The sequence below is a fragment of the Cyprinodon variegatus genome, unplaced genomic scaffold (assembly GCF_000732505.1).
Source record: "Cyprinodon variegatus isolate N-32 unplaced genomic scaffold, C_variegatus-1.0 Scaffold380, whole genome shotgun sequence".
NCBI lineage: Eukaryota > Metazoa > Chordata > Actinopteri > Cyprinodontiformes > Cyprinodontidae > Cyprinodon > Cyprinodon variegatus.
Genome location: NW_015150833.1, coordinates 773,196 through 797,395, shown reverse-complemented (window position 1 = coordinate 797,395; position 24,200 = coordinate 773,196). Strand labels below are relative to the sequence as shown.

Below are 24,200 nucleotides of genomic sequence, written 5' to 3'. Positions count from 1 at the left end.
CCCCTGGGCTGAGACTGGCCCAACAATGTATTTGGCCCTCAAGAGCCAAAAAACATATAACGTCATAAAATATGTAATCTCATGTGTCAATGTTATTTACGGTAAGTTTACAAGTGGCTATAATTGCTATAATTTCATATTACCAGAGCAATTTGTTTTTTGTATTATAAAAGGACGATATTTAAGTTTTCATTTTCAACTAGCCCTTTTAAAAAAGTGACATTGACACCATTTAAAACATTGAAGTGCCTCAGGTGTTTAGGGCTCTTCTCCAAGGTTTACAGATTTATAGGCATAGAAGCAATGGAGCAGAGCTGTTGGGTAACTTTATGGCTCTGTCAGTTATTTACTTTTGGACATACATGCTTTATCATCAATGTGCAACTTTGTAATTTCTGTCTCATCAGCATCTGTCCAGTGCACAGTATTCGCCATCCGTTTACTTCTCAACACAAAGGAGCGGAACATGGCAGGAAAAAAACCAAAAGGTATTCTTGTTCTTCACGTTCTTTGCTTTCTGTGTGGCACCAACCTTTGTTTGGTAAGAAATGTTTTATTACAATATGCTATTTGGCAAGTTTGAAAGTAGATTCCAATTACTTTATTGAACAGTTCTGTCTACTTTTTTTTATCTTTCGTCAACATAGCCGACTGCAAAGATATCAAGTAAGCATTTTCTTAAGAAAAGTTAGGACTTAACTCTTTTATAATGTTTGATAGAAATATTTGCAATTGTTTAATTTTTTTTTTTTTAATCACAGACTTTGATGTAGATGGAGGACTGGACCTTGACATTTTTGACATTAATGAAGGTATCGGGAAATAACACAGTTTGGGTTATTTCTTTCTAATTTTTTTAAACTTTGCACCTGTCTACCTTTTTAACCCATTTTTCTTTTTTTACATAATTGATCTTTGTCCCCACAGAGGCAGGACTGAATCTCGTAGAGGGGGACATTGTTCTGGATGAGGTAAATTGAGTTAGCCTGTTTCATTTTTATCATCAACTGAAATTTCCAAAACAAAGCTTCTACAGTTGGGATTGTCTTTTTCCTGTTGCTGCAGGGACAGACTCGAAATTCAATCATAGGGGAGGAGTATAAATGGCCAAGAACAATTCCCTACTACATGGAGGATGACTTAGGTAATGATATAGACCTAAAAAATATAGACTGAAAATAACTTATTAACAGATTAACTTAATGTTCGCACGCAATCTGAATGTGACATGGAAACATTTAGTTTTTTAAAGTTCGTAAAAACGTAGGACTTCTTATTTTACTCATTAAAATTTAATTAAAAGTTTAACTTCCATTACTATAATAAAGTGATTTTTCAACTGTGCATACAAAACATTTGAGATTCGAATTGTGAAACTACACAAAGCTCTAAACATGTGCCATCTTTTATTGTCTAACCTTGCATCTTTATCAAGTGTGACCCTGATAAAGATCAAGATTACTGACAGTTAATCAATAATCTCATAGCATGACCAAAGCAAACAAGAGGAAAACAGCAGACAACAGCAGGCAGGATATATGTTGCTTGTTTTGAATCCTGCAGTGGAATCTACGTGATTTTTATGGGGGGAAAAAAGACAATTGTCAGACAAAAAAAAAAATAAAAAAAATCAGATGCTAAGATGATGACAAAAAGGCACTTTTTAATCCTTTATTCAATATATTATGACAGGTGAAGTACATAACACTGATAACATTGCGATCATGTGGGAGTCACTGAGATATTTTAGGCAGCAAAATAGTAATTTTGAAATGTTAAGCAGAAAATGCAGGCAAGTGAACAATTAAAATGTAATAAAGGTTAAAGTGCAAAGGCTAGTTTTAAAGATATAGCAATTTTTAAGAACATTTTCAAATTTGCTACACCTTTGGGTGTTCCAGGTCTGCAATGTTTATCAAAAGTGGTTCACGGAAGAAACAGTGATGGAAAGCTGCAAGATCAAGGCCCACTGATGCTCAGGGGAAACGATGGCTGACCTGTGTGGTCTGATTTAAACAGCTGAGATACAGAAGCTTTAACTGTTAAGTTAGTACTGACCTCCATCAAACAGAATTAGCTTTATACAACAAGAAAGGGGTTAATTGCTGAAGCTGACAACAGATCAGGAGAGATAATCTTAAATGGCGTAAAATTACATCATCTATCTTGAGACTTTTTATCAACTTGTGCAAACACAAGATTTTAGTTTTTTTTAAAGAGATTATGAAAACATTCAAACTTGAAAACACCTATTTTACCTGTTTATTGTCTCCTCTGAAGAGATCAATGCAAAAGGTGTGATTTTAAAGGCCTTTGAGCAGTACCGCCTAAAGACCTGCATTGACTTCAAGCCATGGAGCGGGGAAGAAAACTACATTTCCATCTTCAAAGGAAGCGGGTAAGCAACAAGAACCTTTCTTCTATACTTTGAGATGTGCGATAAGCTGTAGTTTCTTAGGGATTGAATCATTACTAATTCAGAACACAAGAGTCTTTGAGATAAGACTGCTGAATGTATTTGATGTTCATAAAAGTTTGGCTTTCTCTTCCCAAAGCTGTTTCTCTTCTGTTGGTAATCGGAAAGTTGGAAAGCAGAGGTTGTCAATAGGAACAAACTGTGACCGCATTGCTACGATAGAACATGAATTCCTTCATGCGTTGGGCTTCTGGCATGAGCAGTCCAGGTCAGATCGAGATGACTATGTACGCATCATGTGGGACCGCATCTCAGAAGGTATCGCAACTAAGCGTTTATATTTCTAAATCAAAAGATAATGATTTCATGTGCAGGGAATTAGAAGAGGATTTTAACCTCTGAAGACCTTTAAAGGGATTTTATGTGATATAAATACAAACAAATATAGGACTGGCCTGTTATTGTTTTGGGGTTGCTATATTTTTTAGCAGGGATGCAGAAGGTGGAGAAATTTGAATGGACCTTATAGTGAGATAAAAGAAATATGGGAATAAAAAAACATGTTTAGTGAAGATACAGATCAATTTTAACAGAGAATTTATTGCAAGACCTGAAATGATGATCCACGATTCTCTATGATCAATCTGACTGAACTTGAAGTGCAAAGACAACATTTCAATGGTTTACCTAGGCATTAAAGGGCTTCAATGCAATAAAAATGAATTCAATCATGGAGTAATGCAGCATGTTATGGCAAAAAAAAAAAAAAAGATTGTAATCCAACAAAATGTGTAGAAGTTCAAGGGGAGTGAATACTTTTTCAAGAGCCGTAATTGATGAACTGAGTAAAATGTTTTTTATGCATTTTTTAAAATGTCTGCATGACTTCAGAGCTTTATAGCAGGTTTTAGTGCTGCACTGGTTTTATGTAAAAATGATAAGCATTTGTATGAGAATTAGCCTAGATTCATCAGATTCTTAAAATATACATTTCTTTAAGCTGTAGTCAAAATACTTTGTGCAACAACAGGTGAGCAATTTCAAACACCCTTTGGTAACCCAACATTCTGAAAGCTTTCTGCAGCTAAAGGGCATGGGTTTCTTTGCAGGTAAAGAGCACAATTTCAACACGTACAATGACAACATCTCCAGCTCTTTGGGCGTACCTTACGACTACAACTCCATGATGCACTATAGTAAAAACGCTTTCCGCAACGGCTCTGAGCCCACCATCGTTACAAAGATACCTGCTTTCAGTGATGTCATCGGCCAGCGAATGGAGTTCAGTGACAGTGATCTGCTGAAGCTGAACCGCCTCTACAAGTGCAGTAAGGGTCACCGCTGTTGTAACTTTGTGTTGTTTAATGTTTAATCAAATAACTTCCAAACTGCAGTATGTTGTTCTGTGGAAACAATTTCAACTGTGTTATGAGAACAGTGAAAGTCTGATTCAAGCTCAATTCAGGGTCAGTTAACTCTGCACATATATACAAATAAACAGCAAATTCCATTGAAAATATAACAACAACAATGTACTAAATAACTACCATGAACATATAGAAGAAGAAAGCTAATTAAAAAGTTTGGTGAGGATTGATTTAAATTGCTTTTATGATTAAAGAAGAAAAGCAATTTAAAAAAGAATCAGCTGAAGATGACTTTTTCTTCACTTGTGCTACATAGAAATATGTGGACAAGCAGAATAACTAGTTTACTGCTGTTCAAAGTACCTTCAATATGCGAATGTTCTTCTAGCTCAAGGCTCCACCTTCCTGGATTCATGTGACTTTGAACGTGAAAACATCTGCGGGATGATCCAGGGACATGGAGACAAGGCCGACTGGTTGAGGGTCACTAAAGCTGCCGGGGGGCCCGACACAGACTACTCAAACATGGGCAAATGCACAGGTGAGATGGATCTTAGAGAGATACAATACAATGCTGAAATAAACACTCTATATAGATAAGTTTCATCTCAGAAAGCAATTTCATAATCTATCAATTTTAATTCTCCAACGTTAAGAAAAATGAAAATAATATAAACACATTTTTCTTTGTAATAGCCTTTTTTTCCCCTTTACCTCCTTTACAATTATCTATGCATATAAATCCCAACATTATTATGATGATTTTCATGATGCATATTCAAAAATATACCAATAACTATTTTTTGTGGCATGTCTTTGTGTAGGATCTGGATACTTCATGCACTTTAGCACTGGTACAGCTAACATCGGAGACACAGCTATGCTGGAGAGTAGGCTTGTCTATCCCAAAAGAGGATACCAATGTCTGCAGTTTTTTTACTACAACAGTGCTGGTCCCAGCGACACACTGAAAATCTACGTCAGGGAGTACGATGAAGCCAACCCCAGTGGAGTCCTGCGCCTCATCGCAACAATAGATGGTGACCGCTACTAAGACATAAGGCTAATAGAGTTCTGCAGGAGAAATATCACCATTGTGTGCTTTCTGTCCAATAATCCTCTTTCTTGTTTTGCTGCAGGATCTCCTCAAGATTTGTGGCAGCTGCACCATGTGAGTCTAGACGTGAAAAAAAAATTCAGAGTGGTCTTTGAAGGGAAAAAGGAGGGCTCTGGTCCAGCTGCAGGAGGACTCTCACTGGACGACATTAACCTTTCTGAGACCACCTGTCCTGAGTTTGTGTGGCGGGTGAAAAACTTCAGCCATGTCATGGATACCTCCCCACCCAAGACTGCTATTTTTAGCCCCCCCTTCACGTCTAAAGAGGGTTACACCTTTCAGATGGAGCTTTTCCCCAATGGAATAAATGAGGGTTACTCTGGAGAGTTATCTGCCTACGCTCACCTGGTGGCCCGGGAGGGGGACACCGGACAAACATGGCCATGTCCCTGGAAACAGATAACCATGATGCTGATGGATCAGCACCCACATATCCAAAAGCGCATGTCCAATCAGCGCAGCGTCACAACTGACCCAAACATGAAAGAAGCAGGTGAGGATGTATCTCTAAAAAAGATTCAATTATGAACACAATGCTGCTCTTTATATTTCAAACTATGTTTATGCATCTTATCAACATTCTTTCAGATTCTGACCTTTTTTTCTGGGATGATCCTCGGAAAGTCGGGGTTGAGGTTACGTTTACAGATGGGTCCAAGTATTTCCGTGGACCGGGTGCTGGAACTCCAGTGTATCTCACCCACCTGAGAGCTAAGAGCCGAGACTTTATCAAGGGAGGAGATGCCATCTTCCTTCTCACAATGGAAGGTAAAAGCACCAGCTTACTGTATAAACGAGAAAACAGCTCCTTAAAAATGCTTCCATCACCTACCAAAATAAGTAAATAAATTTCCAGGGCACTATTGCTACCACCTAGATGAATTGTCAGCACACTATTGGAGAAATTTTGATAGTCCTGTCACTTTTATGAAGGTTAATCAATGCTCCATTTTTGCTGATAATGGCTCTTACTGTAGTTCACTGCAGTCCCAAAGCCTTAGAAATGGCTTTGAAATGTGTTACAGACAAGTAGGTGTTTTTTTTGATCAGTCCAGGATATATTGCTTTTGATATGCTACTGCCTATTTCATATTGCCAGATGGGTTCTATTGAAGTGCTATAATTATGTCTGTACAGATCAAATCACTATAATTTGAAGCAAACTCTTTTCTAACATGTCACTGTCATGTTACCTCCCCATAGGCAATGCACGGAAAAGAATGTTATCATCCAATATTTGATTATTTATTTTCTTTTTATAGATGTGTCCCATCTGACCATCTCCCAGCCTCTGCCTCCCACAACCACTAATGCAGCTATCCCAACCAATAATGCAACTATCCCAACCACTAATGCAGCTATCCCAACCACTTATGCAACTATCCCAACCACTAACCCTTCAGATAGTTGTCAAAAAGTGATTTGTCAGAACGGTGGAGTCTGTGTTGTGGATCAGGGAGAGCCTACCTGCAGGTGAGCATGTTTTTACTGAAGCGATCTGCAGCCACTAAGACTGGCATGTTGAAATCTGCTTCCTAGTTTATTTTTAGATTATTGTAAATGTCAACAAAAAACTGCATTTTAGAAGCAGCAAAAATCTAATCTTTCCAAAATTATTCTATTATTTGATAGATGTGATACTATAAATTCTTAGTTTTTGTTTTGCAATTTAAAAACAAATGTGGTCAGATCATTTTAAGATGCTACAGCAAAATAACAATATTATTCAAAATGTCATTTATATTTTTCCATAAACTGCCTATGTTCTCAACATTCCTGGGCGGGGACAGCCGTTTACAGTTGCTTTTGTATCTCTGCTTCTGTCTCCTTGAACCCCAGTCAGCCTCAGCAGATGGCCGCTCACACTGAGCCTGATTCTGCTGGAGGTTTCTCCCTGTTAAAAGGGAGTTTTTCCTCTCCACTGTCACCACAAGCATGCTTAGTGTGAGAGATTGCATCAGAGTCAATGCAATCAACTGGTTTTCCTTAAATAGAAAACTTTGAATCAATTTGACTGTATGATCTGGTGAACTGTAAAGTGCCTTCAGATGACATGTTGTGAATTGGGGCTATATAAAAACTGAATTTAAATTGAACATAGTTATAAAGATAAATCGAGTGTCCTTTTTGTATATGATTAGTTTATGCAGAAAGTGGAATCAAATTTAGGGTTTCTAAAGACCTGTTACTGAAAACATATTAGAATGTGATTTTTCTCCCTCTCCTGTCCCTTTATTGCTACCCTGCAGGTGTGTTGTAGGAAATGACTGGTGGTACTACGGGCCAAACTGTCAGTACAAAGGCTCCACAAAGGATAAAACCACTCTTGCTCTGGCCTCCTCCCTGTCTGTGCTGGCAGCCATGTTGGTGATCACAGTAGTGAGCATCCTCTGTGTGAAGAAGAAGTACAAGAAGCGTGCTAAGATGGATGGTGTAACCCTGGAAAATGTGCATGCTAATTAAGTAGGCTAACAGAAACAGGCTAATATCACAACAGCAGAATGAGATCCTGTACTGGATCTAATGCTGCATTGAATTGCCACCTACTGGTCATTTGATGTAAACACATAAAAGGAGAGAAAGTTTAAACCCTTCAAAGCCCGGACAATGAAATAATTAACAAAAAATTATATATTTTTTAAATTAGAGTGATATTAAACCTTCTGAGAAATTTTGTATCAGTTCAATTAGATCATTTATTTGCATCAACTTTGATAAAGCAGGCCTTTCTGTATAATCTGTTATATATTTTCTGTTCACCTCGTGTCTGAATGTGTAAGCCGGGGTTTTCAGAAACAAAAATATCTTGATGATGCAGGTGTCTCAAAAACTAATGTATCAAATATGATACACTTGGATTTAAAGGGTTGTTTGAAATAAAGTATTTTAAAATTATGCTTTTATCAGTGCTAAGATGTTTTAATGAAAAAAAAAAACTGTTAAGATGTAAAAAAAAAAAATAAAGTCTCAGACAACAGAGCTTATATTCACAAATTTAAAATTTATTATACCAAAGACAGGAACATTTGTAGTGTCTCTTTTCCATGTGGCTATACTTGTTGGTGTTACTGAACTAGACACAGTCATGCCGGTGATAATAGTTACTGTAGGAGGGAGGTGGAACTAATTACCTGTGAGTATCCATGTGTGTGAATGTCTGTGTGTGTATGCATTTGTTTGTCTGTCTGTGCATGCAAAGACCTTTTAGTGTTAAGTAGATACGGTGATGACTACAGGATATCACAATTTAACAAAGTGGACAACTTAGTGTATAAATATTGCACGGAATGTTAGTTTCCATCCTGCAATTGCACATTTACATTTGTGTACGTTGTGAATTTGAAGTCGTATTTGTGGTTTTACACTGTAAGATAAATGGGGGCTCACCTCCATAACAGCAAACACTATATCCTCCCCACAGCTTAAAAACCTTCACCGACATACAGGTATGCAGTTCCTTTAAAAGTATCAGTATACAACATTTCTCTTATTTACAATAATTGAAAAAAGAATCACCATTTCTCTCAGAGAAGATTAGTAAAAAAGTGACTGAGTCACCATATAGAGTATGCAACTCCTAGGAGTTAGTATTGGAAATTTTCTACAAAAAAATCTCTATGTCATTTTACAGGCCGAGAGCTTTGATTTACTGAAGAAATACAGTATTTAAAGTGCCCTATCTACAATAGTTAGGTGTGGGTTTTAATGCCGGATGATTCATCAAAGTTGGACTGAAAATAAAAAGATAAGGAGTCTGTTTTCAAAAAGGTTGCGTTCAAGAACTTCACTGCGTTCACATTAAAACATAATTTAGGTTCTTACAAAACAAAAGAAATCATGTATATTATGTGTGACAAGCTAATGCTATCGCAAATAGACTAGTGTTGATTATTTATTTAAAAAAACAAAAGAAAAACAAAAAAAAGAAACAGATTTGATCTGTGAACAGAACGCTGGCTCTGGGATCTCTGTCCTCACACGTATCCAGAAGGTTGAGGATCATTAAAGGGCTCATTTGCTTATTTAACTCTGCAGGTGCAGCAGTACATGTTTATCCAAAGATTAGGCGCTGCGTAGGGATGAAGTCTGTTCTGTAAAACTTTCATGCAGACTTTTCAGCCTCCCCGTAAAACCTACTTATCTGTGCATTAACAGTAGAATGAAGGGCGGCATCAGAGGAGGTCGACTCTTAAGCTTAGAGAGGGGTATCGAAGTAGTCGGTGGGCTGATCCATCCCAGCTGGCTTCTGCTGTTTCTGCTGATGCTGCTTCATGATCTCCTTCACCTCCTCCTCCAGCTCAGGAGGGATGATGAACTGGTCATCTGGGTCGGGCTGGGCCGGAGCTGTGAAGTATCCTCCTGATTTCTTGGAAGGGGCATCGGCCGCCACCTCAATGAGGTTGTGACTCTTTTCCTGACGAGCCACTGAACCGTTAACTCTCCTCTTTCCTGGAAACTTCCCACCGTCCCCAGCTCCCACTCCCACACCTGGCCAGGACTCGTCTCTGTCGAGCCCATTCTCTGCCTCTGCCTGGTTCAGGTCCACCGCTTCCTCTAGTGGCTCGGGCGTGCTTGGTGGTGGCGGTGGTGGTGGAGGAAGAGAGAGCATGGTGTGTTCCTGGGTGGAAGATGAGGGTACGAGGTTTTGGGATGAGGATAACTGTGAGAGCTCAGCTTTGAGGCAGTGAACATCTGCCTCCACTTCCACCCGGCTCCCGTTTGAGAATACGCCTGCGATGGGCTCTTCATCCTCACTGTCCAGCCCGTTGTCTGACAAGGCGCTGGAGAAGGTGGCGCTGGACAGCTGCCTCTGAAAGGAGCTGGTGAGGCAGGCTGGATGGAGAGCGCAACAGGTCCGAGCTGAAGGAAGTTCTGAACCTGGCAGCAGATACTGGCAGGTCTGGGTGGCCGTGTGTGGCTGCTGGTGCTGCAGGGATAGCAGATGGGCCTGATGGTGGAGGTGGAGCTGAGGGTGGTGCGTCTGATCCTGCAGCAGCACGAAGGAGCTCTGTGGAGGCTCGTCGGATGAAGCCGTGGAGCCCACCTCGCTGCTCATCTCGCTGGTGCTTATCTCGCTGCTGATTTCGCTGCAGGACGAAGGGGGAACAGGCAGTGAACCATCAGAGGGCCGATCCTTAATGGCCGAGGAAGATGGAGGGTAGGGGCCCAGGCCGGGGCTAGGGGGATGGTGGGGGGGCTCTGAACAGCAGCAGGAGCAGCAGTCTTCACTCACGCTGAGCTGCACCACAACTGCACTCAGGCTGTCAGTACAGCCATAACCTTGAGCCAGGGTGCAAAGCTTTTTAGCAGCAGCCAGGCCATCGGGGACGTTTCGAACTGCTTCCACTGCTTCTGTGGCAGACACTGCATCCCACAGCCCACGGCTGCCCAGAATAAAGAACTCATCCTGAGGGGTGAGAGTCACAGTCTGCACGTAGGGGCAAGGGATGACTGAGGGGTAAAGGAAGGAATAGCCCATAATTCTTGTTGAGTCAGTCACTCCATTCACCTTGTTGTCCTTGGATAAAGAAATATATAAATCAATACGCGGCACATTTAAAATTAGATTTATTACAGGTCATTAGTGGACCCTCTACCTCAGTGACGATGGCTCTGTGCTGCCGGATCCTGCGGTATTCCTCTTCCAAGCCCACATTGTGAAGCAGCGACAGGGACATGGGCTTCCCGTCCCGACACAAGATGGCCTGGCACTTTCCCACGTTAGCAGCTGTGAGGATGAAGCAGCCACTGGGGTCTGTGGGGTCATGGCGGATGTGACACAGAGCTGCAGACCCCCCGAGTTTCTGTCCAGCAGTTCCAAGTTTCCTTCAGGAGGAAGAAAAAAAACACAGAAGATTGAAGTTTTTTGAATGGATATTCATTTTAGAGGTCATAAGAAGAAGAAAATGCGGCAAAAAAAACAAGATTAAATGACAACAGAACAATGTATTTTATAGAAAGCCTCTTATTATAAAGTATTGAATAAAAACAATTACAATTTGCACAAATGAACATAGTGATGCCACCAGGTTGATTTTTGAAAAACATAATGGTAGGGATTAGTGATATGGGGTTAGAGGTACCTGTAGTGTTTTTGTGATATATCTGCTGAGATTATAATACAAAGGATATTAAAGATTTTATAATACACTATAACTCAAAGTATATGATAATAAGCATGACTCTAAACAAAAAATAAATAAAAATCATTAAACCAACTGAGAATCTATTCCTGTTTTCATAACATGGAGATTGAAAAGATAGTAAATTTAACACAAAACATCATCATCATGTACTTTTCATGATTTATAAACATTCACATGACATTAATAATTGCCTACCTGTACTTGATTAATGAGGATTAAACTAACAGAAACACTGGCCCAAAAAACAAAAAGGGTGAATAGCTCCTTCAATGAAAGACGTATACACTCTGTAAAATAAGTTCTACTGCATGTCATTCATCCGTGCTGCTATCAGACTGTACCACTATAACTGCAATAACTAATGTGCAATCACTATGTAATACCCCGTGCACCAACCTGTTTGTATCTAATACCCTGTGCAATAACTACAACTATATATATATATATATATATATATATATATATATATAGTATACATATAGTATGAATACCAATTTAATACCCCATCCAATAATCCTGTGCAATAATCATGTTAAATAAGAGACTTCAGATGTTATATACAGTACAGACCAGAGTTTGTAGATTCACACTGAAGGCATTAAAACTATGAATTAACAAATGTGGAATTATATACTTAACAGAAAAGTGTGAAACAACTGAAAAGTTCTTCAAAGTAGCCATTTTGGTTTGCTTTGATTACTGCTTTGATCACTCTTGGCATTCTCTTGATGGTTTACACTTCACAGGTGTCCCCTGTCAGGCTTAATAAGTGGGATATCTTGTCTTATAAAAGGGGTTGTACATCAATTGTGTTGTACTGAAGTCAAGTGGATACACAGTTGATAGTCCTACTGAATAGAATGTTCGAATTTTTATTATGGCAAGAGAAAGGCACCTAAGTAAAGAAAAACGAGTGGCCATCATTACTTTAAGAAATGAAGGTCAGTCAGTCTGAAAAATTGCAAATACTTTGAAAGTGTCCGCAAGTGCAGTCGCAAAAAACATCAAGCGCGAAAAGAAGCTGGCTCACATGAGGACCGCCCCAGGAAAGGAAGACCAAGAGTCACCTCTGGGGTGGAGGAGAAGTTCATCCGAGTCACCAGTCTCAGAAATCGCAGGTTAACAGCAGCTCAGATTAGAGACCAGGTCAATAGCTGCTAGGAAACCACTGCTAAGGACAAGTGACAAGCAGAAGAGACTTGCTTGGGCTAAAGAACACAAGGAATGGACATTAGACCAGTGGAAATCTGTGCTTTGGTCTGATGAGTCAAAAATTTGAGACCTTTGGTTCCAACCATCGTGTCTTTGTGTGACGCACAAAAGGTTAACAGATAGACTCTACATGCCAGGTTCCCGCCGTGAAGCATGGAGGAGGAGGTGTGATGGTGTGGGGGTGCTTTGCTGGTGACACTGTTGGGGATTTATTCAAAATTGAAGGCATACTGAACCAGCATGGCTGCCACAGCATCTTGCAGCGGCATGCTATTCCATCCGGTTTGTGTTTAGTTTGGCCATCCTTTATTTTTCAACAGGACAATGACCCCAAACACACCTCCAGGCTGTGTAAGGGCTATTTGGCCAAGAAGGAGAGTGATAGGGTGCTGCGCCAGATGTCCTGGCCTCCACAATCACCGGACCTGAACCCAATCAAGATGGTTTGGGGTGAGGTGGACCACAGAGTGAAGGCAAAAGGGCCAACAAGTTCTAAACATCTCTTGGAAATCCTTCAAGACTCTTGGAAGACCATTTCAGGTGACTACCTCTTGAAGCAATTCTAAAAGCAAAAGGTGGCTACTTTGAAGAACCTAGATTATAGGACATATTTTCAGTTGTTTCACACTTTGTTAAGTATATAATTTCACATGTGTTAATTCATAGTTTTGATGCCTTCAGTGTTAATCTTCACTTTTCATAGTCATGAAAAAAAAGCAAACTCTTTGAATGAGAAGGTGTGTCCAACCGTTTGGTCTGTACTGTATATACAGTACAGTAGTGGACCCACTGTATATACTGTATATACCCCAAGCACCTTTCCCTCCTTTTGGCACCTTCTTTTGGACTATTGAGCTGATAAGTGAATTTCTCCACTGTGAGATGAATAAAGTCTATCTTAATATTAAGAAAACCTACTAGGCTTCTCTCTTTAACCAAGAGAACACCAGATTCCTAAAGAACTGCCTTTTGTTTAGAGAACATAGCCGATAGTCTACCTTTGCATGACGAGGAACGTATTGGTCATGAAATCCTCTTCGCTTTTGGTCTTGTGGATTTCCTCGGCCAGGACGTCGTTCATGGTGCACTGCAGCAGGTAGGGCACTTCCACGTTCCTGTCTCCGTCGAACACACCGTACAGAGCTTCTCGACTCCCACAGAAGCTGTTCACTGAGAGGGCGGCGACACAGAGTCTGAAAAGGAACAGAAAGGCACTTTGTGAGGAAACTATTCAAGCTTTAAAGACAAAATATTCATTCATTTCACAATATCAAATACAAAACTTCTCAGTAAATCAAAGTTTTTTCCAACAAAGGGCTGATTTTAATTATAGAACCTGAAAATAAGAGAAATTGGTAGAACCTGTAAACATACTAAAACCCATGGAAGCTTGTTTACAAACATTAATGAAAATGTAGGATAATGCTTTACTAAACTTATATTGAGAAACAGATATTTTCTATTTGTAAGGTTTCACATCATAAACGTGATGGAGCTTCTTCTTTTTACTGCGGACTGAATTTAGCTCACTTGTTCTTTACGCCTGAGGCCTCAGTGTAACCATGACTCCACACAGCAGGCCCCCCAGATGCCTCATTCGATGAGAATGTTGGCGGTGGATCAATACGGAAACAGCGAATGTTACTGAAAGAAAAAAAAAAAAATACACGAAGAGGATTAAAACCCATCCTTTATCTTCACATACAGAAGAAAGCAAAATATTCTTTGAAAAAACAGCAAATAAATAATGAATAATAAAAACTTTATCAAATATCGTGACGGAAAAAAAGACAACAAAAGAAGTTAATTTAAGAAACAGCTTTCTTTGTAAAATAAAAAGAGTAACATACTTAAGCTGCTCAAGGGTCTTGTGGTCCAGGTTGAGACGAGGGTTGCCAGTCAGATCCAGCTCCTGGAGTTTTGGAGGCAGATTCTCTGGTAAAGTGATCTCACTCAGCTCATTACAGCTCAAATCCACACACTGAAAAGCAGAACATAACAGATATATAATGAAGGCTGGAGTGGGGCGGGAGAGGGCTTTGTAGAGATGTGTTTCTGCTTTACCTTCATCTCCATCAACTGCATGACCTCCGGAAACACCTCGATGGAGTTGGAGTGGGCAATGAGAGTGTGCATTCGTCTACAGTTCATGATGGTGGTGGGAACAGTCTTCAGCATGTTTCCACTCAAGTCCACCTCCTCCAGCTCTTCCAGCTTGGCCATTTTACTGAAGGGTGAAAAGGAAGTGGGTAAGCTGAAGCACAAACTAACCAACTAGTTCAAAATAAAACAAATAGCAGACCAGAAAACATTCCCAAAGGAGTTTTTCTTTGCTACCTGGCAGGGAAGGTCTGGAGGTGGTTGTATGCCATGTGAAGAACCCGCAGGTGTGTGTGACCAGTGAGCATTGGCACACACTTGTCCGTCAGCAGGTTATTAGTCAGGTAGAGTTCCTGCAAGATGCTGTGGCTTTCCTCCGACAGACTGGACGGTGGCAGGTGCTCCAGCTTGTTTGCTGATGCATTTACGCTTCGTAAACTGAACCCCCCAAAAATAAGAAGGATTGGTCATTTTTGGTCAGAACACTCTCTCTGTGAGAGCCACTAACATCTGAAACAGTCTTCCTCTGCACATACGGGAGAGCCCTACACTGATCAGCTTTGGAGCTCAACTCAAACTATGGATGAAAACAAACCAATCATGTGACCACTAAACTCTTAACATTTCCTTGTGATGCTTATATTGTATATTATATGTTCTTTCTTATGTATTTGGCTGCCTAGGGACTACAGATGAATACTAGCTTTGTAGCTATAATCCAGCATATTTACATTTGTTTTTATACTGATGTTCATTAATGTGCTTTGTCCCTATTCAAATAAATAAATAAATACATTTTTATGGGACATAAAATTCTAAGGAATCTCTAAACTGGGGAAAACACATGCTTGAATTTACACCAGAATATATTAACTTTGAAGCTGTTAGCCAGAATGTTCTCTACAGCTAAACTTATCTAAGACACATTTCGTCACCAGAAAAGCATTTCATGCTGAATTTTTTTTGTTCCACTTTATTTGAGGATTTTTGCTTAGATTAACTACTTTTAGCAAAAATCTCTTCTTTATCCAGAAGTGATTTACTCTTATTATCTCCACATACATGCAGATTCTTTAGCTTAAATTAGAGATGCATAATCACAGTTAAAAATGTGAAAAACAGCCGCATGTAGCAAATGTTTAGAGCTACCTGTTGGCTTTGAGGAACAGGTTAGATGGAAGTTCCACCAGTTGATTATGCTGAACATCTAAAATCTCCAGCAGAGGGCGCTCTACTCTGTCAGGCAGCTTCTGCAACTGGTTATGTCCAGCACTTAGCTTCCTCAGACTGTTGCTGCAGAACAACCTGCAGAATGAGAAATAAACAGACAGCTGAATCAGCACTAGCATATGATGGATAAGCAACTTTAACAGACAGATAGATGATTAAGATGGACTGATAGCTGAGATTCTAGAGGGTGGGCAGACAAGCAGATAGATATAAAGACAGATAGTCTGCAGTAACTGAACAGGGGGGAAAATAGGGAGAGTGAAGGACAAAGCTGGATGTGCAGATGAGGACTAAAAAAAATATATGTGTCGGAGCGCCTCTAGTGGATCCTGTGAGTGAAATTCATCATTTTGACACTTATTGGGAAAGATAAATAAATAAATGCCCAGACAATAGGGATACCTGAGGTAGAAAGAGAGAAAATAAGGAGAGAAGGACAGAAGCCAAGCGAGCAAGGTTGATTTAAGACATGGCAAAGAGTAAAAGGTGCATCTGATGTAACCTTCTAAAAATGCTGCATAAAGAGAAGCAGAATGGATCCAGAGGTTACCGGCTATCAGCGTGATTTATGAGGCTTTTTGGGGGATGGATACATCACTTGACAAAGCAGGTAGAGAGAATAATGCAGCATTGCTCTACAATTACAGGCATGTTTGGAGCAGGAGGGAGGCTCACCTGGCGGGGAGCTCAGTGATGAGGTTGTGGCTCACGTCCAAGACTTCCAGTTTCTTCGCTTCACACAGCCAGTCTGGCAAGGACTCCATGTGGTTCCTGGAGGGGGGGAGAGGCAGTGATGATGATGATGATGAATTATGTGTCGCTTTCAAACTGTGTTACTTAAAATGGAATATAATTTGGTGAGGATAAATGTCCTTTTTCTGCATTATAGATTCAGGTAAATGGAGTCCTGGTGGAGCTGTCTTGGATTCAAAAGGGAAGGTACTAATTTAGACTTCCTCAAAATTTATCTTCATTATGACTTCCTTACAGCAACTCAGCTTTGTTTAAATCTTAAAATTAAGATTTTGAAGTTCAAATACAGTCTAAATTTCAAACCTTGGTATCAACAAACATATTATTTCTGGCTTATATCCATCTTTTTCCTAATCAATATAAGATACTGTTAAGGTAGAGTTTAAGACTGGCCTGTTTTAGTTGCTTTTTTTTTTTTTACAGTTTCCATCTACAATCTTCGTCAGTGATTAATGTATTTTACCATGAAGTTATTCCTCTTAAAGAATCACAGAGCATACCCAGTGATCATCGGAATCTCATTATCTCTTTGTAATAGCGCCTGTCAACAAATAAACTAACAAATTAAAAAGCAGAATGGGAGCCCAATCTATGGAAGCCCCACATCACAGGATAAAATAAATCTGATTCTAGCATCGTCAGAGCCCATCTTAAGGGGTCTAGTGAAGTCCGGCCATTAACAGGCCACAGCTCCTTACCTTTAGGAAGTTGTTGTATAATCTAGATGAGAGGTTTATCTTCACAGATAAAAATAAATAAATAAAAATATAGGAGAACTGATCATTTTTATTTATGATGAGCTTTTTCCTTCTGACCTATTTTTTGTCAGGTAGTTACGAATATTTATGTCCTTAAGATGCACAACCAATCACTTAATTGACTAGCTTTATCTTTACACTTCCTGCACAGGTTATTTTTATAAATAAATATTTCTTTCCTTACCTCGAGATATCCATGTAACTAAGATTGGAGGGCACAGGACTGACATCCAGCTGTCGTAATTCTGTAGGGAGAAATTCAAACACATTAACCTACAGCAAGGACAGCCTAATAAAAAAGGAGGTAGACGTAAAACGGAGGAGAGGACTGGGGAAGGAGTGAAGGGGAATGATGGAGAGGGACAATTAGAGGGTTGTATTGATGAGAAAATCAGAGGCATGAGAACAGATGAACAGGAGACGGGCATTTGAAAGGACAAATCTATGGGATAAAAAACACTTATAGAGCACAGATGCAAGTATGGCTGAGAAACAGGAGAGGTTGTGGTTGAAGAAGGAAAGGATAAAGCTGGATCACACCCACCGTTATTTGAGGCGTAAATTCCTTTAAGCACAGAACCTCTGACTTTAAGACATGTTATGTTGTTCCTCTCGCAGTGAAGGATTTCCAGTCGAGGAAAGACAGACGCATCCAGCTCCATCAGCCTGTTATCCCTCACATCCAGCTGGGTCACATGCCGGAGCAGGTCAGGCTCATCGGGGACCATGACAGAGACCTTATTCAACCTAACAGAGAAGCAAAGGGTTCATCTTCAACTGGAAAAAATTATGGCCAACATCCTTTCAAGGATTTTAGATATAATGTATTTACATATAAGTTAAGGGAGGGGGAGGTTGTAGGAAGCGTTGAATCAGTCATAAAATATAATTTTCTATGATGACACCTTCCCATTAATTGTCCCTGCCCTTTAGGTCTTGCAAGGCATTCGGAGGGTTGGATAATTTTGAGAGATCATCTGACCCAACAGATGCCTCCAGCAGATTCGAACCCAGTACCTTTATCTTCAGTCAACAGTCCTGCCAAATGCATCGCTGTGAAGCTCAAGCAACATGTTGCATGAAAAATTATGGTTCTTAAATAACACTGCATGGTGCAACTGTCTAAGCTCTGCATTTCTGTCATTAAAATCTATTATAAGTTGCCTAATATCAAATCATCATCTTTTGGTGGTATGATGAGCTTAAATTCCACAATAAAATTTAACTAAAGATAGCCTGGGCATAACAAACAGTTTAACAAGCAAATGTTTGTTTTATTCACAAACAAGACAAAAGTTGAAGAAAAGGAGCCAAAGCAAAAGCAACAACTGCAACACATTGCAAAATTTCTTAGACAACATTTTCGTGAAGCATTAACTGTAAAATAGTGCAAGTCACTCCTGCTCCGTTTTCCCAGACGATGATGAGGCCCTGATAGGGGCCAGTGCCAGCAAATTATTTCTTGAATTTTTTACTTTTTAACCATCTAGTTCTGTGATGGTATCCTCCGTCTGTTTTTGTTTCCGTAATTAGTGAGTTTAAAGCATGTCAATGAGTACAACAGTCGGAAAAAAGAATGACTGGCAAATGGTAGTCGTGCTGTTTCTGGCCCAAGTTCCCCTGAGTTCATTTATCAAACTCCTTTTTATTGTAAAACAATGACATGTAGATCGATCTGCTTGGGTTGTTGTACCTTAAATCGATGTGTTTGACATGGAGCAGCCTGAAATTCTGCAGGGTGAGCGTTTCCTGGTTGTTTCCAGCCATGCAGAGCTTCTCCATGGAGGCCAGCCGCTCAAGCACCTGGGGTATATGGTTGAACTGATTGAAGGAAAGACCCAAGTAGCTCAGCCTCCGCAGGGACCCCAGCTCAGAGGGCAAGTCGCTTAAACTGTTTCCGTCCAACAGGAACGTCTGCAAACTAAAGGAGAAATGATCTAGTTTTGTACAACACTTGCATTTCTATGGTCTCTCTAGATATATTCTGCATGTTCAAATCAACATGTAACATGGTAGGTATCAATTATCAATTCTTTTAATGTCCTGTAGATGGCAGTAGCAGAATAGGTACCCTACTGGCCACTTCAGGAATTTACAGGCATACCAGATCTGTCCTGCAGATTACCTTCTCATCTTTACCATTCCATACCCTGACATAGCACTACTTTTAGCTTCAAGTGAGGCCAGACTTAAGACTGTCATAAAAAGTAACCCCAGAACTTTTTTAATCCCTAATCCTAATAGGATTTTATCTGACAGACTAAAACCACCACCAAGTAGTGTAAAATGGTCAACTGAAAGGAAAAGGATGTACGGTTTTGAGCTAAAGCTTAAGTATGGCATGCATTTCTTTCAAGCTTTCCTGAGTTAAAGCCCTGTTGGACCACATATTTCTGCAATTACAAATCTTATGTCAGATTGTACTTTTGGAAAAGATATTTTACCCAAACGTTTTAGAAAAAATTGGCCTTTACATCAGATCATTTATTTAAATGTGACCACAGATTCTTTAGAGTATAAACATCTGGACTTTGGTTGATTTTAAAACATGAATATGTTAAATTCTCAATCATTTCCTTCCTGGCTGTCTGTCTCAGCTCCTTCTTTCACATGTTTGATCTGTCCTCTGTGTGGCCTGTTATCAAACAGGAATTCTTGTTACTAAACCGAAATTCCTTAATTTCTTTTTAATGGCGTTCTTCTTGCCATGTTTGCATAAAAACCAAACGTCTGGAGTTCAGAAATGACAGAAAACATTCCCTCAACTTGGTTCTATGTTGGTAATCTAAAGTTAGCATCTCTGGTGAGTTTCTAGTTAATTATCTAATTGCAGATGAGGTCATTTAAGGTCAAACTTTCTGTATTGAGGAAAAGGAATGATCACTGCAAAACGTTCAAAGCTGGTTATATTGTATTATAAGATAACACTGCTGTAAACATTTGACACTTCTCTTTGGTGTATTTCTTGGGTTTAATGATACTGGTCACCCGTTAATCTGGCCTTCTCGGCAATGGAGTTAGACTAAAACACACAGAACCCTACTTATAAGGTAGACAAAATAGATGGGGCAGGAGTATAAACGCAAGCCACATTTTTGCTTATTTTAATTTGGAAGAAATAAAAAAAAAACATGGAAGCTTTTCTTGTATGGCTCAACTGTGTGTTACTTTTTAATGGTCTACCAGATAAAATCCTAATAAAAATATAATAAGCTATAAAGTATTTTAAAATGAGAGGTATACCTATGTGATAAAATTAACATAATTTACTATTTTCATTCGATTACCAACAGCGCTAATGAGATTATCAGAAACTGTGCAGGTCAAACTCATAAATTATTAAAAAGTTAGGTCACAAACTGAAACATGCATCAGAGTAGAAAGGATAAATTGTGTTATCACCCACTGATCAGGTCAAGATTAAGGTGAATTCAATGAAAACAATACAATGATGGGTTTTGCGTAGACAGAAAAGAAAAAATAAATAAATAAAAAGTAGATCAAAAGAAATTAGAGAAATCTTTACCATTGGGTTGAAAAATGCTAAGTGCATGCTTATTATGCATGGGAACTCAGCTTTGCCTATGCAAACTTTGACATTGAGGCACAAAAGTGTATCTAAAGTAACTAACAGAAAAGAGGGGAAGGTAAACAAATAAAAAGAAAAGAATAATTAAAACAAGGCAGGAGTATATTAACCCCCTGACAGTACTTAAAATTCAGATTTTTCAAAATGTACACATTAACAAAAAAAAAAATTATTTTCTTCTAGTTGATTGCGTGTAAGTTGCAGTCTTTTCTTACTTGCTCATGGCACCCACGGAGCTGGGGACAGAGTCCAGGTAGTTACAGCTGAGGTTGACTTCTGTCAGGGTAGGGATGTCACAGATGGTCAACGGGAACTGACCAAGATGGTTGTTGGAGAGGTTAAGGCTGCGAAGGCGAGAAAACCTGGAGAAGTAGAGACGACAGAATGTAATTCAAGAACTCACTTAGTATTTGTAGAGATTAATAATACAACAGGATATAACCTATTTATAAATAGCATAGCAAAACCCAACATACACCCCCCCTGTTAAATGTTAAAATTTAACACAACCACAGACTGAGTAGTTCTAATGCTTCACATTGAATTGTTGACGAAACAAACAGGGCATAAGTGTGTATGTTATTTAATCAAACATAAGGGACCAGTGGCATTCAGCGTGTCCTCCAATCGTGAGCCACCAACCTTTACAGGAGCTGGGCCCTCAGTGATAAAACAAAGGAGACTAAAAACCAATGTGAACTTTGTGCAATGTTCCTTTATCACACAAACACAAAACAACACATTTGTTTTACTTTCTAAAGCTACTGCTGTGCTGAGAATATCAGGTGATTTCATTTTCAAACCTTGTAAAACAGGACTCAGAAACACATTAATCATAGATTATGACAACTGAGATAAAGAACCAAAGAATGTTAGACGACCAAGTATTCCTGCTTGAATCTGTTGTAGATTATGTTGAAAATATCTGGTGATCACTAAATCAGTCACTTCAAAGCTCTGAGAGGGGCCCTCTACTCACTCTTCCTCTGTCTGCTCCATTGTGTCAGCTTAGATCGTTCCAACACCTGTGATCATCAGGGAGGTTTTCCCTCTACTTTCTACATTTACAGACACTGCTCTCCAAAACACAGCACAATGTCAGCTCTGCTCCAAATTTAAATTATTTATAGAAGTTTGAAGAGAAAAAAGTATCCAATTCTTATATTAACCCACTTTTCTCTTGAAATGCAGCATAAGGTTGGACTGTGTGAGAAAAGTCAAATATGATAGAAATATCTGCAGCATATTGGTATGTTTACATATACAATGAGTTGTATTTTTCTAATTGATTAAGGAACTTAGCTCTTTTTCTGTATGTAAGGATAATGACAGATCTAGAGAGGTGTCCTTTCAAAAATATTAATTCGAACAAGGCAACTTGTCGCACCGTTTGCTGGCTACTTTAATAATTTACCACTTTAATCTATTCTATCGTTCTATCAGTTATCAACAAGCAAGACGATACAGCAAAAAAATTGAAGAATCTTTATAAACTCATGCTTGGGCTACAAGAGACCAAAGAAGAAATTGGAGCTACTGAAACAGATTAGTAGAGCTGCTGAGGGCAAATTGGGATTTTTTTTTTTACAATTAAGCAGTAACCAGTAAAAATGAATCCTTTTACCATCTGTGCTGGACATCGTGACCCAAACCTACAAGAGACGAATATAACTTGAAAATAGTTCAAGACACAGCACACATCCTCTTCCTAAATGCTCCTCAAGAACAGAGATTTTTTTATTTATTTATTTGAGGTGGTGATAAAAATAACAAGTTTCACTCTGGTTGTGTATTTCATACTTCAAAAGAATTTTTAGTCCCAACTATTGAAAAACCCTTTAAGGTCCCTCATAGTGCAGCTTTTGTTTTATAGTACTGACAAAAAAGGTTCTGTCTGGATGATGAGTCAAGGACAAGCTGCACTAACTCCCAAACCAGGGCTGCAGTGTCCTTCTGCGAGAGAGAGCTAATCTCTCTGTTCTGTAGAAACATGTATAGGCCTTAAGGTGAATAGTTCTTAAAGAAAAAGAAATCTAGACAGGGCAAAAAGTTGCATTAGTTGGTCAGAGCTTTACATTTCTAGAGTTTCAAATGTTTGTCTCACAGTCATGATCTACAAAGTGAACTCTCCCCTAAAGGAAGGTTAGGATATTGCAGTCTAGAAAAAACCGGAAAAAAAAAAGAAAACAGATTATGATTTTTCTCCCCCTAGTGTTTTGGAGCATCTCCGTTATGCATTGCTGGTTCACAGCTTTTCTTCACTTGCAGTTATTTGGCCACTTGCAGCATTCTTCCTTTGCATGAACTTTGGTTGTTTGTTTTTTTAGCATTATTTATTAATTTCTAGTATGAGTATGTGTGCAGAACATTTGCCCTTTATTCCTCTCTATTTTCCTTAGCAATATTATCATCGGCATGGGTTTTTTGCTTTTATGTGTTATTCTCAATTCCATGTTTTCTAGTCTGAGTTTTGATTATGAAGGATTTTTTTTTTTATTTGGTGTTAAACTGTGTATTTACATGCTGTTAGCATGCATCAGCCACTGTAGCTAGCAGAGCGTATTGGAGCAGCAGGTTGATAAGTAATGACAACGCCAAATTCATCCATCTAGATTAAATACTAAATCAGAGAACTTAAAGTCTGATATGATAAGGGCTAAATCTGCTTTGTTGTCTAACAACAACTTTTAGCTTAGTTAGCGCTCATGTTTGAGGCCGTGCTTTGGGTCACATGATTCATTCAGCGATAGATTCGACCCTCTCAGGTTACATAAGCGAGTTTTTGAGAAGAGCAGCCTGCACCGAGTATCGCTATACACCAAGTGTTGTATGTTGAACTGAAAAAATCCTTAATTGGATCTCAAATTAAGCTCAAATTTACTCCATGAACCTCTTCTAAAATAGACCTCCCTTTGTTTAAATTGAGGGCCGACTGATGGTGGGACACCATCAGGATATGTTGAGTTTACCATCACCTTTCTGAAAGAGTTTGTTGGCCCTATTGAAATTAACACTCTAGCCTTGGTTATTCCTCACCTCCGCTCTGTAGCCCATGAACAGGTGCTTATAGGCACAAACACACTTGACGTTCTTTTTGCTGATCACCATAAATGTTTAATCTTTTCAGCCTTTGATGAATGGGTATCTGGCTGTTCTCATAGTACAACTAAAATAAGCAAGATGAAGTATGTATGCAGGCACCTTCTAAGTCATTGGCAAAAGTCCTTTGTACATTATTCAACATTTTATCCAGTCTTCAAAATGTTTGTATATTTAATCTCGACTTGTTGTCAGGTCCTCTTTGGCCCAGCCATGTTTGTTCTGTATAAGGACCGAGAAGATGTGTGACAATAACACAAAAGAAGTAAAGTTTTTATTCCAAATATCATCCTGTAAATAACTGGTATTTGAACCAGAGCCCCCCCATTAATAGCCTGACGTAGTCCGACTCAATTCTATACAGAATATGAGTCTGATACTGCTCCATAGAGCTGTGATTATGGGGCGTGTTT

General features: G+C 39.1%; 2 protein-coding genes across 2 annotated transcripts in view; one reads left to right on the top strand and one right to left on the bottom strand.

The window, feature by feature from the left end:
* Nucleotides 1-439: 439 nt before the first annotated feature.
* Nucleotides 440-7,719, top strand: mep1b (meprin A subunit beta). The gene is made up of 14 exons (XM_015386894.1): nucleotides 440-541; nucleotides 648-666; nucleotides 762-812; nucleotides 928-971; nucleotides 1,066-1,144; nucleotides 2,281-2,398; nucleotides 2,556-2,734; nucleotides 3,526-3,744; nucleotides 4,172-4,324; nucleotides 4,608-4,823; nucleotides 4,923-5,393; nucleotides 5,489-5,668; nucleotides 6,163-6,373; nucleotides 7,150-7,719. Exons 1-14 carry the CDS (start codon nucleotides 467-469, stop codon nucleotides 7,361-7,363), a joined length of 2,229 nt encoding a protein of 742 aa, XP_015242380.1. The 5' UTR covers nucleotides 440-466; the 3' UTR covers nucleotides 7,364-7,719.
* A 177-nt stretch (nucleotides 7,720-7,896) lies between these two features.
* LOC107092423 (PH domain leucine-rich repeat-containing protein phosphatase 1-like) overlaps nucleotides 7,897-24,200 on the bottom strand; it is a 55,894-nt gene continuing 39,590 nt past the window's right edge. The window contains exons 5-17 of the mRNA XM_015386907.1: nucleotides 20,904-21,050; nucleotides 18,793-19,020; nucleotides 17,644-17,846; nucleotides 17,284-17,344; nucleotides 16,264-16,359; nucleotides 15,508-15,663; nucleotides 14,596-14,796; nucleotides 14,323-14,485; nucleotides 14,109-14,239; nucleotides 13,789-13,902; nucleotides 13,257-13,451; nucleotides 10,498-10,726; nucleotides 7,897-10,418 (exon numbers count right to left, since the gene is read on the bottom strand). Coding sequence (XP_015242393.1) covers nucleotides 9,096-10,418; nucleotides 10,498-10,726; nucleotides 13,257-13,451; nucleotides 13,789-13,902; nucleotides 14,109-14,239; nucleotides 14,323-14,485; nucleotides 14,596-14,796; nucleotides 15,508-15,663; nucleotides 16,264-16,359; nucleotides 17,284-17,344; nucleotides 17,644-17,846; nucleotides 18,793-19,020; nucleotides 20,904-21,050 — 3,247 coding nt within the window. The 3' untranslated portion in view covers nucleotides 7,897-9,095. The remainder of the gene's footprint in view (nucleotides 10,419-10,497; nucleotides 10,727-13,256; nucleotides 13,452-13,788; nucleotides 13,903-14,108; nucleotides 14,240-14,322; nucleotides 14,486-14,595; nucleotides 14,797-15,507; nucleotides 15,664-16,263; nucleotides 16,360-17,283; nucleotides 17,345-17,643; nucleotides 17,847-18,792; nucleotides 19,021-20,903; nucleotides 21,051-24,200) is intronic.